The sequence below is a fragment of the Phodopus roborovskii genome, unplaced genomic scaffold, assembly GCF_943737965.1.
Source record: "Phodopus roborovskii unplaced genomic scaffold, PHOROB, whole genome shotgun sequence".
Classification (NCBI taxonomy): Eukaryota; Metazoa; Chordata; class Mammalia; order Rodentia; family Cricetidae; genus Phodopus; species Phodopus roborovskii.
In genome coordinates, this window is record NW_026126517.1 from 36,563,728 (window position 1) to 36,583,541 (window position 19,814).

General features: G+C 44.7%; 2 protein-coding genes across 2 annotated transcripts in view; one reads left to right on the forward strand and one right to left on the reverse strand.

The window, feature by feature from the left end:
* The window catches only part of LOC127231843 (leukotriene A-4 hydrolase-like), an 820,404-nt gene that overhangs the window by 136,269 nt on the left and 664,321 nt on the right, over positions 1-19,814 (forward strand).
* Thsd4 (thrombospondin type 1 domain containing 4) overlaps positions 1-19,814 on the reverse strand; it is a 522,646-nt gene that overhangs the window by 24,203 nt on the left and 478,629 nt on the right. Inside the window, exon 9 of the mRNA XM_051197674.1 lies at positions 473-648. Within this exon, the coding sequence (XP_051053631.1) occupies positions 473-648 (176 nt within the window). The remainder of the gene's footprint in view (positions 1-472; positions 649-19,814) is intronic.

A 19,814-nucleotide genomic window follows, 5' to 3' on the forward strand; every position in this document is an offset into this window, starting at 1 on the left:
TTTCTGCCGGGGTCACCTGGAGTGTTCCTTCTCTATTTGCCTTGATAGAGCTGAGAAGGTTGGGCCTGGAGTGGGTTGCTTTGCACTTGGCATTTTCTTTCTTCTGCCATAAAAGAAAACATGCCAAATTAGCACTGAGAGGAAAGAGCCTGGAGGAGCTCCAGGGCTTGTGAAACAGGCATTTGTTTGCCTCTGATTTGGTTCAACAAGTAAAATTGGTTTTACTGGGTCCATAAACTCTGAGGGTAATGAAGCACCTGGTAGACTTTATGATTTCTGGGAGTCTTATACATTCAGGGGTAAATGTCAAAGACCAACACGCCAAACATTGAAAGGGGGTCCCTCAGACAGGCTTCACTCAAACGAGTTTATCCAGCCTGGGCAAAGGCAAGTTGTTTATTTGTTCAGAGTGTGTTTCTTGGAAGCCATAGGATCCCAAATCCAGAGGGCACCCCCAAACACCCAAACTCACATAGACATCCAGGATCTCATTGGTGGGACCTTCGGCCAGAAAGGACTCTCCAGCAGTGCTGGAGATCTCATTCGGTCGCTTGTAGGTGAACATCGTTCCTCCACCCTCATACTTGCCCGGGCGATCGATTGCCCAGTTCCCATTGATGATGGAGCGGCCAGAGCGACTTCGCAAGGCTGTGGAGACAAATGTGACGGTGTGTCTGGTGAGCTCAGGGTGTGCACAAGAAAGCAATATGAGTACCCCAAACCAACCATCCATCTAATGATCCTCTGGCTTGATCACTCCTTCACCTCAATCATTACCTTCCATGTGGATTTGGGAAAAGCAAACAAACAAAGATGGGTGACTGGGAGTGACTGGGAGAAAAGGATGTGAGACGGGAAAAGACAGTAAGGGAAGAATTAGTCATGAGGGATAGAAACTACTTTATGTACTTGTGTCACTGCAAAGGTAAGGGGCTGTAGACTCCAGCCCACATGCTGATTTGGGCCTAGTGTGGGTGCCCATAGAGATGGCTGCACTCGATCTTGGCACAAGGACAGAGTTCAAAATTGTCCTCAGCAAGTCATAAGACCTAAAGGTCAAAGGTGTAGCTACAGTAGGATGTTTGGCTATGTTATCCTAAATAACAGCAGACCTGAATCTGAGGTGTGGCTACTCCTGACCTCAAGGCTAGGGAACAAGAAGTTGGAGCTAAGGTGTGGTTACTGAACCCTGAGAATAAGTGAGGAAGAAAAGTCTGTTTGTTCTGTATACATGATACTGTGTTCCCCTTTTTGGATCAGGTATGTAAGAGTGGTGAAAAATAAACTCTGTGGCATTTCAGTATTGACTGATTTGCCCTCCTGACTTTTATTTTGTGTCTCTGTCTTTTCTTTATTGTCTATAGCTTTCCCTCATCCACACACCCCCCACTCAGCTATGAACTTGGGGCCACTCGGCTGGTTCCAATTGCAGCCTCACAAAGACCGCTTCCGACAGCCTATGGATGGTCTTAGTTTGGCTTTCGTAGTGTTTATCTTTTTGTTTTGTTTTAATACAACGAAGCCTAAATTTAAGAACTGGGAGAGTTCACATGAAAAAATCGAGAGTCCTGGCCTTTTTTGTAAAACAGGAAGGCATGTTAACACTGGCCCTACATTCTCTCAGGGTGCAGGCAACAGGTGCTCTGAGGGACACTGATTCTATATGGGCCCTAGCACTCACTGAAGCTCTGCTTGCCTGGACAACACCAAGCCAGCAAGGGAGCGCTAACTGGACTCAATAGGCTACATCAGTAACAGAGATGGACATGAAGGTGGCAGGGGACATGTTGATGACTGTCTGGAGAGAGTGGCAGGTGTGCTGCAGAGGGTACCTCAAGATTCAGAATACATGTATGGGACTGTCAAAGAATAAATAAAAAGGTATTCTACAAAAATTAATACAGATGTTTAGACAAAAGGGCATCTCCATTTTAAACACCACAAACATAGTAGACCTCCATCTCTTTGTGCCTTCACTTTACAGAACAAATTGACTTAACTTTTAAAACTCCATTATGGAAAATATAGCTATAAACAAAGTTAGACAGGAACTGTTAGTAACACCCACTGTAATTATCTATCACCCAGTTTCAATAAGGGTCACACCCATGGCCCATCTTACCACATTCTGCAAAGCCGAGATTCTGCTTATTTTTAGTATAAGAACTTTTGTTCCTGTACCCATTTTTAGCAGTGCGCTTGTAGCTAGCTTTCCCAGAGACTAGGCCTTCATAGCCAGAAGCTCCGTGAAGGGACATAAGGGTCTCCATACTTAGGCACCCCCCACCCTGTACACCCCAGCCTGACTGGAGTAGCAAAAACCAAGGGCAGGAACTAAAGGAGAGCACATTGAGCACCTTAGACATTTAGGCTTAGAGGCTGACGGTACAGACAGCTCAGTGGGTAGCGTGCCTACATGGCATTGCAAGAAGCCTAAGTTCTACCTCCAACACTGCATAAAATTGGGACTGGGCAGCTCATCCTGGATGCCAGCACTTGGGAGTAGAGGCAAGAGGATCAGAATTGCAGTCATCCTTGGTTACCTGGTGAATTTGAAGTCAGTAGGGTAGTACCTGAGATTCTGTCTTAGAAGAAGAAGGAGAAGGAAAAGAAGAAGAAGGAGAAGCAGCAGCACACTTAGGGGTCTGGAGAGATGGATCAGCAGTTAAGAACACTTGCTGCCCTGGCAGAGGACCAGGGTTCAATTCCCAGCACCCACATGATGCTCCCAGTGGATGCGATGCTCTCTTTGGCCTCTTTGGCAGGTACCAGTCTTGTGCATGGTGCACAGATCAAATACACGCGAAATGAACTTTTAGAGAAGAAGCACACTTGGGGCTGGAGAGATAGCTCAGCAGTTAACAAAGCCTGCCTGCTACTCTTCCAGAGGGCTTGGGTTTTGTTTCCAGCAATCATACCGGGTAGCTCATAACCAGGTGTAACACTGGCTCCCTCTTCTGGTCTCTATGAGTAACTCACATGAAACTCATGAAAATATGCTGAAAAGAAAATAACTAAAACAAAGAAAGTTCATTTCTCTGAATGGTTAAGACAGGGTTTCCTTTAGCTTCTGCTCTCAACAGTCCATTGAAAGAAATTCAAGTGGATGTCACTACTGCTTCCGTGTCGATAAGCCTGCTCCTGGGTAACAACTGCTCATCTTACAACATCTCTGCAATGCTATCCCTCCATCCAGAAACGTCCCCTCACCTCTAAATCTTTTGTTTTTTTTTTTTCAAGACAGGGTTTCTCTGTGTAGCCCTGGCTGTCTTGGAACTCACTCTGTAGATCAGGCTGGCTCAAAACTCAGAGATCCGCCTGCCTCTGCCTCCAGTGTTAAAGGTATGCCACACCAGAGCCTTACTCATTCCTTATGCTGGTTTCCTCTGGAAAGTCCTCTGCCCAGTCCAGCCTGTTTCTTCCCTCGAGTGCACTATGAGACACAAAGCCTTCCTGCAAGGCCTCCTCCATCCATCATTTGTCTCCCACTAAGACCCCAAAAGGCCAAGATGCTTGCTGATGATAACTCACAGCCCAGCTCGAGGCTGCAGCCCAGCTAACTACATAGAGAATACTGGAGAGGAAAAGAAAAAAAAAAGGTGGAGGGGGGAGGGAAAGAATAACAATAACAGACAGGTGACTCACAGAGAATCAAGTTCAAGTATGCCATAAGCAACTGAAGTGTTCTGTCAACTTCTAACACAAACCCAAACCACTCTGAGTTATTTTTGACTCACTATATTGGATTAACATAAAAAGTTCAATATAACCAACATCACTAGGTACAAAGTAAGCAAGTAAGCACACAGTGCAGCTGATGAGATTTTAACTTGACTCTGCCACACTGGAGGGCAGTTTGATCCCACTGTTAAAACCCCATGTGCACTTTGGTTAAAGAATTCTACTTCTGGAAAAGTACCTGAGCAATCGATTTCTGGAAGTAGACAAAAGTGTTTGTGGTGTTCCCCAAGTACACAAACTATCTTCATATTTATCAGAAGAGATTGCTTAAGTAAATTATAATGCTGCTGTCCACACGATGGATGCTCCAATGCCCCAGACTGAATGAGAGCAGTGTGGGTGTAGGAGAGAACTCCATGATTTATTTAAAAAATAGGTGTTGGCCCCTGGCAGGGCGATGGTAGCACATGCCTTTAATCCCAGCACTTGGGAAGCAGAGGCAGGTGGATCTCTGTGAGTTAGAGGCTAGCCTAGTTTACTGAGCAAGTTCCAGGACAGCTAGAGCTGTTACACAGCGAAACCCTGTGTAGAAAAACCAAAAGGAAAAGAAAAAAATGTGTATGTATGGAGTGTTAATGCATGTGTGCACTCAGGTGCTTGTGTGTGCCATGGTGTACTTGTGTAAGTCAGAGAGCATGGGGGTCCCCACCTTCCACTTTGTTTCACATAGGATCTCATTACCACTGTATTCACCAGGCTATCTGGTCCATGAGCTTCTAGGGAGTCTCATGTGTCCACCTCCCATCTTGCTGTAGGAACGCTGGAGTCACAGATGTGTTACCACACCTGGATTTTTGTAGTTCTGGGGATCATGCTTATGTGGCAAGTGCTTTGCACTGAGCCATGCTCCAGTCCAGGGATTTTAAAATGATATTTATAAAATAGCCAGGTGATGGTGGCACACACTTTTAATCCCAGCACTCAGGGGGCAGAGGCAGGCGGGTCTCTGAATTAGAGGCCAGCCTGGTCTACACAGTGAGTTTCAGGGTAGCCAGGGCTACACAGAGAAACCCTGTCTCAATAAACAAACAGACAGACAAACAAAAAACCCAAATAAAGCAAAAATCAAAACAGAAATGAAGACCTGTGTGATGTTATTTGATTTATCATGTTTGTCAGTGAAACTTACACACATATATGTATATAAATGCACACAAAACTATTTAGAACAGCAGTCACTTGCCTGTCAGCATCGGGACAGGAACTGGATATGGGTGAATGTGGGAGAAGAGAAAGAAGACTTTTGGTTTCCATTTTTACTCACCCCTTTTCAAGACAGGGTCTCTTTATGTAGCCCTAGCTGGCCTGCTACTTGCTACCTAGACCAGATTTGCCTTGAACTCACAGAGATCCTCCTGCCTCTCCAGGCCAGTGGTAGGATTAAAGGCATGTGCCATGATGCTCAGTGCCTCCTTTTGTACTTTCATTATCATTTAAAATTCATTACACATGTATTCATTAAAGTGTAAATATTTAAAAATTTAAATACACAGGACTCAGCACCAGCAGAACCCCCCCCCCCCGCAGTGTTTAGTACCCCCTCACCCCTGTCAGCTTCTCCCATTTATGACATCAAAAGCTCTGAATTGGGGTGGTTTCTGGCTAAGGTTTTTTATTTGTTTGTTTGTTTTTGAGACTAAGGTTTTATATGGAGGAAGAGGTAATTCTCTGGACTCTCAGCAGTATCTGAATTACTCCACATGGGGAATCAAGGACAGCTGATCTGGAGTCTTTTTTTACCATGACTGCCGTTCCCACCACGTCCCTTCTGAAGGTTTGGATGGCCCTTCCACCATGCAGTAGCAACTAATTGAAACGGACCTATCAGACCTTTAGCAATATGGTCATGATTCCTTGTGGCTGCTTCTGACAGAGCTCCAGACAGAGCCTCACCTGGCCATGCATGGAGAGAATAGTAGCAGCCACACATTATGTGCCTGTAAACAGCTCCAGCCCTAACTAAGAAAGTATTCTTCAGATTGTCAAGAAGTCTTGTTACATCTTGATGTCCTCCTGATGAATTTTCATGTTTAGGAACTGGGGAGGTGGCTTAGTGGGTAAAATGTTTGCCAGGCAAGCATGAGAACAGGAGTTCAGATATCCAGAACCTACATAAAAACTGGCACGGTGGCACATATCTGTGACCCAAGTTGTGAACTGGGTTAAAGGGACAGAGATAAGAAGACTCCTGGAGCTTGTTGGACAATCTAGCTGACCTGGTGAATGCCAAGTCCAATGAGAGAGACTCTTTCAAAAAGAAAGCTGTGGTGATTAAGATAGCCACCATCAACATCTGGCCTACACACACACACACACACACACACACACACACACACCATATACAAATAAATAAAAAAAGAACTCCAATGTTAAAACAATCCTCCTTCCCTCAGGTAGTTGGTAGACATGTGCAAAGATGATCGCAAATTCTGTTAGCAAAACAAAAATCGGGTATACCTTCTGACCTTCTGAGGCAGACCGGTGTGACAGAATATCCACATGATGGCCCTTGTTAGAGAAGCGCACAAACTTGGCAATCCCTCTGTTCACATTCACTTTGGTGTTCTGCTTTGGGACAGATTCAAACCCGTGTGTTCTCAGCATACCTAGTAATCACACTTGGACCAGAAACCAGACAGCCTTTGAGCAAGAAGGCTGGCACCCTCTGGGCACTCCACGATCACAGGTTTGAGGCTCAAAGAAGGGAAACACCACAGCTTTGTTCTTATTTTGTTGCTAAACTGTAGCTAAGTATTGGTAATTATCATTCTGTAAAATACGAGAACATTTGATTGATTCTGACTCCAAATTTCCTTTGAATCCTTAATGACTTAAAAGAGTTTATCTGTGTTGTCCAGCCTCAAATAACACATGAAATGGAACCAGGTTATAGCTTGTCAGAAAAGAAGCCAGGCAAAAAAGTAGTGGGGGGAAGTAAAGAAAAGGCAAACCCTGGGACTTCATGTGCCACAAGAGTCCTGGCACCAATACAACATGGAGTGGACATGCATAAAGTTCAAGTCCCTTCCCATGTCCTAGGCATCTGGTGTATCTCCCCCATTCTCAGATCCAGCTCAAGACAAGCCCTGCCCTTACGCTGACCTTACTCAGTCTGTCCTTACCCATTCTGCTCTTACCCACTCTGCAATACCCTCTCTGCAATACCCAGTCTGCACATACCCACTCTGTACATACCCAGTCTGCACATAACCACTCTGTAATACCTACTCTACACATACCCACTCTGCAATACCCACTCTACACATACCCACTCTGCAATACCCTCTCTGCACATACCCACTCTGTAATACCCACTCTACACATACCCACTCTGCACATACCCACTCTGTACATACCCAGTCTGCACATAACCACTCTGTAATACCTACTCTACACATACCCACTCTGCACATACCCACTCTGTACATACCCACTCTGTACATACCCAGTCTGCACATACCCAGTCTGCACATACCCACTCTGCAATACCCACTCTGCAAAACCCACTCTGCACACACCCTCTCTGCACATACCCACTCAGTACATACCCACTCTGCACATACCCACTCTGCACATACCTGCTCCACACATACACACTCTGCACATACCTGCTCCACTCATACACACTCTGCAGAAACTCAACTCTAGTGATACTAGTCCACTTCTTGATGCCCATATTTAAAAAAAAAATACCATCCCATTACACAGGTTCAAATTCTGGCAACCTTTTTGACTCTTGTTTCTTCCCCTTGGCCAGACACTCTACCACTGTCTCCTGAAATCTGCTGTCACATTGGTCTCCTCCTTTTCCCCTTTAAAGCACAAGTCATTAGACAGCAAAACACACACACACACACACACACACACACACACACACACACACACACGATGCTTCCACTCCAAGTACATCTTTTATAGCATGCATATAAACACATGGCGATACTAATTCCATATTTATTCTAAGCAATTTTTCCAAAGGTTACTCAATACTGATGATTTGGGTACCTTTTTTTTTTTAAATACAAAAATTGGTGACTAAAACAGATGGTTGAAGCTTATGTTTGAATATAATGGTTTACCCACTTCTGAGCCAAATAAGTAGTGTTTTAATCATTGTTCTATTGTTCTGAAGGGACACCATGACCACAGCAATTCTTATAAAAGGAAAGCATGTAGTTGGGGCTGGCTTACAGTTTCAGAGGTTCAGTCCATTGTCATCATGGCGGGGAGTATGGTGGTATGCAGGCAGACAGGATATCAGAGAGTTCTGGTTCTAGATCCACAGGCAGTAGGAGGAAAGAGACACTAGGACTGGCTTGTGCTTTTGAAACCCCAAAGCTCATCCCCAGTGACATGCCTCCTCCAACAAGGCTAGACCTCCTCATCCCTTCAAATAGTGCCACTCCCTAAGCAATCAAATATCTGAGCATATGGGGGGCATTCTTATTCAAACCACCACAGGTGGGACCTTGCTTTTGACAATAATCACACCAAAACTAAAATTACACCAGGAAGATACTATACAAGGTTTGAAGCACATGTGTGGGTGTGTTAGAACACCACTGAGCTGATGCCTACACACAGGTAAATGTTAATTTTCCAAGGCCACTGGGGACATACTGGAGAATCTGCACAGTAGTGAGCTTATCTCTAGTCTACATGGGAACTCAGAATGAGCCTTCAGGGCTGGCAAGAAGGCTAAGTGGCTAAACGATGCTTGCTGGCAAGCCTGGTGATTTGGGCTCAGTTCTCAGAATCCCATGTAGAGCTGTAAGGGAAGAACTGACTTCACAAAGTTGTCCTCTAACTTCTACACACATGCTGGGACATGTGCACTCTCCTCAGTGATAAAAGTAACACTGCTGTAAGTTCATAACATTACTGTAGTTCATGATGTTTTAATGGAAAATTTAGCCATGTTAAAAATGAGAAAAGCAGTGTGCTGGAATCTCACATTCCCATCCCCCAGCATGCGCCTGGTCTTGTTTCCTATGACATCTCTAGTTGCTTCCCAGACCTTTTACTTTCTTTTTTGTTTGCTTGTTTGTTTGTTTGTTTTTTTAGAGACAGGGTTTCTCTGTGTAACAGCCCTGGCTGTCCTGGAACTCACTTTGTAGACCAGGCTGGCCTCAGACTCACAGAGATTGGCCTGCTTTGGCCTCCTGAGACCAAACCTTCTACTTTCTGATATTTGTGTGTGTGTGTGTGTGTGTGTGTGTGTGTGTGTGTGTGTATCATGTATCATTTCATAGTAACAATTTAAAACTTTGTTTTTAGAACCAAATGGACATGAATTAAAATGAAAAATATTAGGAAGATGATATCTAACTATTAATATAAACATGATATTAGTAAATAACCACTTTACCATTTTGAGAACAAGAATATAGACATTTATTTATTTACTTTTATACTTATACTTCCTTTCCCCTTCCAGATTGGGTTAAGCAATGCAAGGCAGAGTGCCAGAATGGAATTAACCCAAACTGGGGCTGTTCCTAAACTTGAGTACTGAGAAACAAGTGATGAGTGGTACAGTTGCAGAGACCATGGTTCCCAAGGCCTGATTCCTGGACCAGCAGCATCAGCACCACCTGGGAACTTGCTAGAGATAAAAATGCTAAGTGTCCACCTGAAGTCTCCTGCCACAGTCCATTTTGTGTTGCTGCAATAAAGTACATGATGCTGGGTGATATATAAAGAAGAGAGGCTTATCCAGTTCACGATATGGTGGCTGAAAAGGTCACATAGCATGGTGTTGGTGTCTGCAAAGGGTCCCTTGGCTATATCCCAAGTGTGATGGAAAACCACTAGGAGGGAGTGTGTGTGAAAGACTTGGGGTGTGTGTGTGTGTGTGTGTGTGTGTGTGTGTGTGTGTGTGTGTGTGAAGCTCCCTTCAGGACAGTTTGTCCCTGCAGGAACCAGTGTAAGAACTTACTCCTGTGAGAGAGGCATTTTTGTCTCAAAGACTCCAAAACATCCCAACACATGCACTAGGCATCGAGGCTCAACATGAAGGTTGTTTTTTCTTTTGATGTGTGTGTGTGTGTGTGTGTGTGTGTGTGTGTGAGAGAGAGAGAGAGAGAGAGAGAGAGAGAGAGAGAGAGAGAGAGAGAGAGAGAGAGAGAGAGAGCCAGAGAGACTAGCTGCTGGTCTTTGCCTCCCATCTTGTCTGAAATGGGGTCTTGTTGTTTCACCACTGTGCACGCTGGGCTAGCTGGCCCATGAACTTCCTGGGAGTCTCCTGTCTGTGCCTCCCATCTCCCTGTAGGAATGCTTGGATTATAGATGCACTCATTACCACACCCAGCTTTCAAAAATAATGATTTATTATTATTATTACTATTATTATTGGTTTTTTTGAGATAGGGTTTCTCTGTGGCTTTGGAGCATGTCCTGGAACTAGCTCTTGTAGACCAGGCTGGCCTGGAACTCACAGAGATCCTCCTCTACCTCTGCCTCCCAAGTGCTGGGATTAAAGGCCAGCACCACCACTGCCCAATTTATTTTTATTATTTTTTTTTAAAAAAAAACATGTCTCTGTGAGGGGTGGTACTGGTGTCCAAGGAGGACAGAAGTGTCAAGTCCCGCTGGAGCTGGAGTTACAGGTGGCGGTGAGCCACTCCACATGGGTGCTGAGAACTGAACTTGGGTCCTCTGCAAGAGCAGTATATGCTCTTAACTTAAGTCATCTCCTCCAGCTCCATGTCCTGCTTTTTTAATGTGGGTTTTGGGATCAGAACTCAGGTCCTCATGCTTGTGTGGCAGGTGCTTTACCCAATGAGCCATCTCCACAGCCCCGCCCTACTTTCTCTAGGGCCCACTCTGTTTAACACTGAAATAAGGAAATATGATAAGGAATGCGCAGGCAAGTGGCCAGATCAGTTTCTCCCAGACTCTGAAATGTTGTCAAATACAAATCTTTCTAGGATTCATATCGAATTCATCTACAAAGCCTTGAAGTGGTTAGGCCCACTGAAGCATCAACGATTCCCTTTGATATAAGATCTCCAGTCATTTCCCATGGGCAGTGAAGATGGCTGAATGGCCTCTTTCCAGCTTGGCTGAAACTAGAAATAGATGTATCTGAGGTAGGGGCAGGATGGGACATTGAATATCTAAACTCTACTTTGACATCCAGATTGGTTCCGAAGGTCATAGTAGTTAGTGCATTGATTCTTCCCTGATAATGATGTGCTGGTGGTCCCAGCAATGGGAATGGACTGCAAAATACTGCAACACTGGAGTCTAACCGAATCCTAGCAAATAAATATGCCACGTGGGACACACTTGAGCATGGCATTACGACACAGAAGACTCTGGGAGATGCTGTAAGCGCAGCTCTCTATTTTCAGAACCCCAACAGGTGAGAGCTGCTAAAAGGAACAATGGCAGCATAGGGAGGGGCGGGGGGGGGCAGAGGACCGCGTGACCTCTGCCTGGAGGACACAAAGAGCACAAATGAGTAAGAAGAACCGAGAAATCCAGGAGGGCAGAGCCCAGGGGCCAGAGTACAGCCCCTGCACAGCCCCAGAGCAAGGAAGAAATGGCAAGAAGACCACGTGGGCTGCCTTCCCAGCATGGGAGGCAGGGTTCTCAGAGAAAGATTCTTCCAGCTATTGTTCACTCCAGTTACCTAATCTCATTAAACCAAACCTGCCAGTTGGCCTGGCTGAGTTGCCTCCTTACCGACTGTAGCATTAAGGATAAATATTACATTATGTTGATTCAAGAGTTACTTCGACTTTCATAGCTATGAACTCGGCGTTTTACAATTGTATAGTCTTAGTTCCCTCCCAAATTCCCTTGTGTTACTATCAGGTAGTAAAATCCTTTCCAGCCTTCATGCAGGCTGCTGCCCAACTGTCCTCTATACGTTCTCTGTCTACCTGGCAGACAATCATGCTTTATGCTTTTCTTTACAGCCCATTTACCCTTGAGTTCTTTTTCTTTCTGCTAGAACTTCCAGTACAGAGTGAGCTGGAGCAGAATGTGGTTTGCTGCTGATGGAAATCTCATATTCATGAATACTCTAGTTTTGCTTCTCCACCCCTTGGTAAATACTAATCTAGTCTATAGGCATTTCTTATAAACAACCATGTGGCTTTTGATCATTGTCTTCTTTCATGTTTTCAGGGGCCATCCAGCCATCCACATTGAATAAATCATTTTGTTTTTCCCGTGTGTGTGTGTGTGTGTGTGTGTGTGTGTGTGTGTGTGTGTGTGTACACGTAGGTCAGAAGACAATTTGTGAGATTCCATTGTTTCCTTCTACCATGTTGGACCTGCGGATTGGATTCAGATTGTCAGGCATAGAGGCAAGCACCGAGCTATCTCATCCACCCTGTGAAAGATTTCGTGTTTAATTGGCTGATTATTTAGAAGTTTGTTGTTTCATTCCCATGTATTGTTCAACTCTAAATACTTGAGAAGCTTCCAGTTTCCTGTTACTGATTTTCATTTAAATTCTATTGTTTGGAAAAACGCCTGTTTATATGGTTGTAATTACAGTAAATTTGTTAAAGTATGTTATATCCCAGGGCATGGTTTATCTTGGTGACCACTTCACAGGCACTCAAAAAGAATATGTTTTCTACTGCTGTTTCATAGGGACTGGCACAGGTCCGATTACCCGGTTTTTAAATCAATTACCTTGAGGGGTAATAAAGTCTTCAAGTACGCATGTGCATAGTTCTGTTTCTCCATCAGCATATGCTGGCTTTTGTTTGTTTGTTTGCTTGTTTGTCTCTTCCCCAGCTCCCCAAGATGTTGTCTTAACTATGTAGCCTTAGTTTGGAACTCACCATGTAAACCAGGCTGGGTGGACTTGAACTCACAGGAATTTGCCTGCCTCTGCCTCTGAGTGCTGGTATTAAAGGCATGTGCTATCACCATCAGGCTTTGTCCTTTAACTTTTAATTTGTGTATATCATTTTGTCTAGAGTGGGCTTCTTGTAGGCAGCACATTGGGCTTTCTTTTTCAGTCTGTTCCCATGACATGGTTCTTTATCTGTGGATGCTAGACAATGTATATTGATGGTAAGTTTTGGTCTTATTTTAGTAGTGTTATCTCCTCTGCTTCTTATTTCCCTGTCCTCTCCTTTTCTTCCTTGAGATTTGAATTTTTAAATAATATTCTATATAATTTATCTACCAGATTTTGGGTTGTAATTTTTTTTTACTATTATCTGGAGATTATATCATTGAAACCTAACTTGCTGTAGTCTACTTGGAGTTTGTATTCACCACTGCTAGTAAAATATGTGTTAGAGATGACAATGGGGAGGGTGGCGGAGGCAAACATGACCTGAATATAACCCCTCAGAACCCATGTCAAAAAGAAAAGACAGTCAGAGATGGTGATGTGCACTATAACCCCAGTACTAGGAAGGCAGGTAGGTGGATACCTGGAGTTCACTGGCCAGCAGGTCAACAAGAGACTCTAAGGTGAACAGCACCCAAGAAATGACAGTTAAGGTTTACCTTAACTGACCACATACAGGCATACACGCATGCATACCTACACACTCCCCACAGGCAGGTGCGCGCGCGCACGCGCGCGCGCGCACACACACACACACACACACACACACCAGCAGAGGGAGATCTATGCATGTGGCATGTGATGGATGGGGATATATGGGAAGTCTCTTTTCCTTCTATTCTTTTTTTTTCTTTTTTCTGTGAACCTAAAACTGTGGTGAACAGTCCATTAAAAATCTGAAACCAAAGCACCAATTTAAGTCCCTTGGTCTCTTATTTATATTATGTTTGTCATACATATTACATAAGTGTACACTGAAATCCTCCCAGTGTTATACTTCTTGTTTTCAATAACCACATGTTTTATAGAACTTAAGAGGATATGGCTTTGCCTCTCACAATGATCCCATACATCAAGTAATAGCACAGAAAGTTCCAGTGTGTGTGTGTGTGTGTGTGTGTGTGTGTGTGTGTGTGTGTGTGTGTTGAGACACTCATATAGATTCTTGAAACACAGCGCAGGCAGGCTTCAAATCCACACCTCCCCTGCCTCTGCCTCCTGAGTGCTGGGTTTACAGAAATGCAATAAGATGCCTGACAAGAACCTCATTTTGGAAAGGAGGGTGACACGACCAACAACTGTTGGCATCTACACAGCAGGCTAAGAGCAGAACTGCGAATCAACCTTATTACGTCTTTGCCTCTGATTTCTTCCTTTCATGTTCCTAACATATGAGCTATGGCTTTGGCGTGGAGTCCGTGTGATATAGAAGGTTGTGAGACATAATGGTGTAAAATATTCTACCAGAGAATGCTTGGGACCAAGGTCTGCCCTGCACACTGCATAGCTCAACCCAGGGAACACCCAGCCTGTGGATTGAATCATGGAGACTTTCAAGCAAAGGGCCTTGCAGAGTTCTTTCTGTAACACACAGTGAGCTCGAAAGGGCAGCTCTTATGTCTTATGTGGGATCAACAGCAGAGACCGACCCGGGTCTAATTTCTAAGGCACTGGGTCAGCCACAATCCAGCTGACACCACTTATGTTCCCAGCTAACAAGCAGCTCAGTTCTGCAGTCATTTATCTTGGCTCTCCTCCACTTGGGATTGGCTATTTCAGTTCACCAAAATAATCAAGATTCCAGCAATAAGTGGCCGAGTACAGTGTTCATCTCTGTGAAAACTCATTTGCTTCCTTGGTGGTTTTCAAAGCTTCGTCCCTCAGGGTTTGTGAAATTTTCATTAAGTTTCCAGATTTCCATGCAATGTCCTTATAGGTCATCATGGAGAAGAGGTGAAATGGAGTGGGGGTAGGGATGCCGTTTTTTGTTATTTATATATCTATATCTATATATCTATATGTCTACATAGACATATAGATATATAGATACATATGCATACATACATACCTACATACATATATATTTAAATAACTCATTCCTTGGAGCTAAAGAAATTTGGAAACTTCCACATCAGAGAACTGATTCAGCATGCCTACCTCAAGGGAAGAAACTTGAGGACCATTTGCTTTGGTGTGTCAATACATGCAAGGCTCAAATTCCTCATCACCAGGTTTCATCCACCCTGACTCTGAATGGCTCCTTCCATCTCCAGCAGCTTAACCCTTTTCTCAGTCACGCACAACCACACCTTAAGCAGGCCATTGCTTCTTAGAGCAGTCTGGCCACGGTGAGTGTCTGGTGAGATGTAAAAATACATGTACAAAAGCTTGGACCCCATCCCCAGAGATTCTGATTTAATTAATCTGGGGGTGCAGGCTGGGCAACTGGGGGTGGAAAAGTTTCCAAGGTGATTCCAACTTGGAGTTAAACCCCATAGGGCCAAGAGATCCGAGATCTCTACCTTGTGAGTGCCCATTGAGGCCTCTTCCTCCCACTACGGGATGGCACAGAAAGAATCTGCCCTCTATCTGCTAAGGCAGTAGACGGCTTCACCCCCCCCCCAATCTTCGCCTCCCACTGATTACCCCTGTGCTTCCTGGGAGCACCCTCTGCTTCAGGGCACCTGGGGCTCTGCCTGTGGAGACTGGCGGCTTCCCCCTTGCTGTTCTCCACATTATTTCCATTGCTGCAGTCCAAGGCCCTCGTGTGTTTACCACACAGGTAGGTCTGCTAAATTCTTTGCCCTCCAATCTTGAATTTGGATAGTTTCTGACTAAGGCCTAACAATAACCAGAAAGTCCAATTAGTAAAGCCTGTAGACTCTTCCCTTTTCCGTTGTGTGGCCTTTAATGGTTTACAAAGTACAACCACACATGTATTCCCTCAGCCCTCTCATTCCAATTCTTATTTTAGGTGAAGGGTCTGAGTTTAAAGTAGAGCAGTGTGCCCTAGCCACGGAGGCTGGGAATGTCACCCAAAGCCCCCTTTAGCCGTCCTTACACTAGGCCTCAGAGCCACCCATGAACTGTGCTGTCCACTGTAGGCTGGTGACAGGACCTCACAGAACTCAAAACCTCTGGTTAGTGCCGGTGTTTGACATGGCAGCACTCCAGGGCCACCCAGGCACAGTTGTGTGCAGCCTGGCGACCACAGGGCAGGAGGTGCTGCCACAGTGCTGAGGATTCAGGCCAGAGTTCAGGGCAGTGTGGAGGGCCCCTCGGTCTAGATGTGGACAGAATTATGTGGTTACTTTAAAACCTCTGTGGAGAAGGTTGTCATGTGCTTGGGTGTAAACATGCCCACACATGCATGCACACAACACACACACACACACACACACACACACACACACACACACACTTATAGCAACCTGCTTGGCAAAAATCCTGCATATGCTTTCTCCTCTCAGTTCCTGACTTTACTTTTTCCTCAGACTTGAAAAATCTTTAGTGACTGCTCTTGACGTAAAATTTCAGCTTTTAGCTCAGCTCTGAAGTAGACATTAGGAATGCCTCCGGGCTCCCTCACTCCAAACTTCCATCACAGGCCTTAATTTCTCTTATTTAGCACTGGGCCAAAGACAAGGTATGACACTTATTGTCAAGACATTGGATATGGCCCATCCCAGGTGCAGCAATAAAGAGGTGTGCTGTCTGTAGGTTCTTTCCCTCTCCCTCCCTCTTTCCCTCTTTATTTCTTTCAACGTGGCCTCATTATGTAGCTACCCTGGAATCTACTATGTAGACCAGGCTGGCCTGGAACTCTCAAAATTCCTCCTGGGATTAAAGGCATGCACCACAATGCCCAGCTCTGCCTCTAGACTTAAAAAAACATAAAACAAAACAAAGCAAAAAAACCACTCCCCCAGCCTCAAAACAACAACAAAACAAAACCCACCTGCATAGCTCTGGATTCAGTGAGATACTCTGTCTCAAGGGAATAAGGCAGAGAGGGGTAAAGCAAGACACACAATGTTTTCTTCCCCATCCTACACACATACACACACACACACACACACACACACACAAACACACACCATGCACACCACACAGACATACACAGATAGATACACAGACGCCCCCTCACAGACACACACACACACAGTCACCACACACAGAGACACACATACCTCACATACACAGACACCCCCCAAACACACACATCACACATACAGACACCCCCTCACACATACATGCACACACATACCACACAGATATACACATACATACATATATATATGTATATATATATATATATATACACACAGACACAGATATATACACACAGAGATACACACATACACACACATATACACACAGACACTATATACACACTGGTAAATACATTTATAAACAGTAACTGGAAGAAGGCTCAGAAGGACTACCATAAAGCTTGAGTGAGACCCCAAATATTCCTGCAAGATGGCAGCTTCTATAGCAGAAATAAAACCCCAGAGAAAACTAGATTCTAAAGGCTCTGAGAAGTTTCTCATTCAATACACTGGTTCTTCCTAAGCACTGGGAAGCATCGTGGTGGGAACGGACACCATGAAATTGTCCTTATTTGAAAGACATTTGTTTGGGAAACTGTTTTCTCCAAGCAAAATGTTAGCTCGCTTGGTTAGACACTAATCACAGTATTTATTGCTAAAAGCCAGTCTGGAATTTTGGCTTGAATTCTTAGAAGTCATGAGTCAGGGTGGAAATTACCTATCCAACTAAGGCCAGTATGCTAAATGTTGATCTGATAACTGCTTGTTTCAAAAGAGCCCAAGAGATAAGAAAGAGGCCTGTGACAGGATACACAACAAAACTGGGGTTTGAAATCCAGGACCCTTATCATGGAGAGATGTAGGAATGCCTGTCACTGAGCCTGGAACCAAGGAGGAAATGATCTGTGAGGATAAAGGGACTAGCTGACTTGCTTCCTCAATTAATAACACTCCTGCTCTTCTGATATCTACAACATTTCCATGTTGGTTTAATTAAAATGTTTCAAAGTTGAAGAGCAGCATCAGCGAGAAGTCATGCATTTGATGTGTGGCTTAATAGACTTTAGCTTGATTATTCAAGTCTGTCCTGAAGAACAAGCCTTATCCCTGTAGGCCATCTTCCTTTAGCCTCATCTTTCAGGCTCACCAGCTTGTCTGGGCCTCTCCATAACAACTCATTGGTTAGTTGCTACCTCTCTGCTGCCTGCTTGACCTTTAACTCTGGATTTCTTCAAAGGTTTGCGCCTCCACCTTTCAGTCTTCTTCCTGCTGCATGACCTGATTCTTGGGGCTTCAGGGTGGATCCCTCCGAAGGATTTTCCACGACTGGTCCTCCTGCCTAGCTCAGGACTTAAATTCCAAATGTGAACAGGTCATGACCTCAAATTTGATCTCTCAGGCCTCCTTCAGGGTTACCTTCTATCCCTGCCTCCCCCCTCTTCTCTCAGCCATCTTCCCCCAAGAAGCTTATTAAAAGGAAAAAGAAGCTCATATCTTGGACCTGGCATGCTTTAATCTCTCTCCTTGTCATTGTTGTCATGCTTCCTCGATGACATTTCCTCTGGGGGCCTTGCACCTACAAGGTCAAGAGTAATGCTCTCTGCTGGATCTTTCTGCCTCTTTCCCCAGGCACCATGGCTGTTGCATGCTAACCACTGGTGTTAAGGCTTAAGCTGCCCTTCCCTGAATCTCCCTTAACCCTTGATCCTCTGAGCCTGGTTACCTTTGCCTGCTCTTCAGTCTCCTCTGGAGCTGCTATGGAGTTTTGGGAAGGTAGTCCTGCTCTCCACACACCACACACAGTGATGAGTTCTGAAGGACCTGTTTCCCTCCCTGTGCTGTCACTTGGCCCAACCTGACTATCCACTCTGGAGAGACGACTCTCAAGTTATATTTTGGCACTAAGTTCCTTCCTGAGTGGTGGCACATGTTTTCCATCACTTGTTAGAGCATTTCCCTGCTCATTTCATACACACCTCCAGTTCTCAACCTGTGGGTCTTGACACCTTTGGAGGTCACACATCAGATAGCCTGCACATCAAATATTTACATTATGATTCATAACAGTAACAAATTACAGTTATGAAGTAGCAATGAAATAATTTTATGGTAGGGGTCATGACTTGGGGAACTGTATTAAAGGGTCACAAAATTAAGAAGGTTGAGAATCACTGGTTTAAGTAGGAATTCCTTGAGTCCACAAATTTTCTTTGGTCTTAATAATAAAAACTCAGTCAGCTGTCAGAGAGTGAAAGCTGAAGGATCAGGGAAGCAGAGCAGCCGGCCATTAGAGTTCTTATCTTTACCAATGCTCAGACCAAAGAGGTGATCCTGTCCTCAGATGCATCCTCAGACCGACTGCTCCTCAGACTGCCCAGACTGCACTGAGCTCCTGTCTCTTCCAGCCTTATATTCCTCTCTCCACCCAGCCATATCCCTTTCTGTCTCCACCTTCTTAGTGCTGGAATTAAAGGCGTGAGCCACCACTGCTTGGCTGTTTCTCTTTTAGACTAGATTAATTTTGTGTAGCCCAGGGTGGCCTTGAACTAACAGAGATCTGTTAGTCTCTGTCTCCTGAGGTGCTGGGATTACAGGTGTGTGACACCACGGCCTGGCCTCTGTGGCTAACTAGTGTGGCTAGCTCTGTACTCTGATCTTCAGGCAATGATCTTCATTAGCTCATAAACAAAATGTCACCACAGTCTCTGAATGCCATCCCTCATCCTGGGAGCTGGTCTCCAACCTACTAACCCTTCAGTACTCACAGTAGTAGCCTCCTCTCTTCAGACTTCTCTACCCCATCCAACTAGAAGCATGCCTTCACTCTAGACTCCTGTAACATTTATGTGCTCTTAAGAACAGATTCCTTAATTACATCTCTCCCTTATCAGGTAGATTAACCACAAAGTCTTGGAGTAGTGTGTTCACATTGGCTCTTTGTGTCCTTGCTTTGATCCTCTGTGTATACAGTAGGCACTTATGGCAGTTACTGAATGGATGGGTATCTAGAAAACCCTTCCACTGGATGAAAAGCTCACATGTTTCTAACCTCCCTCTGGCCACCGTGCTGATTTAGAGTCAGGATAGATCAACCATTCTGAGAGCAAGACCAAAGGCTGGGCCAGCTGGGCAAATGGGCGGCTGCTAGAGATATTAGCACCACATCTCCAGGACATCAGCATTTAGAAATGTAAAGG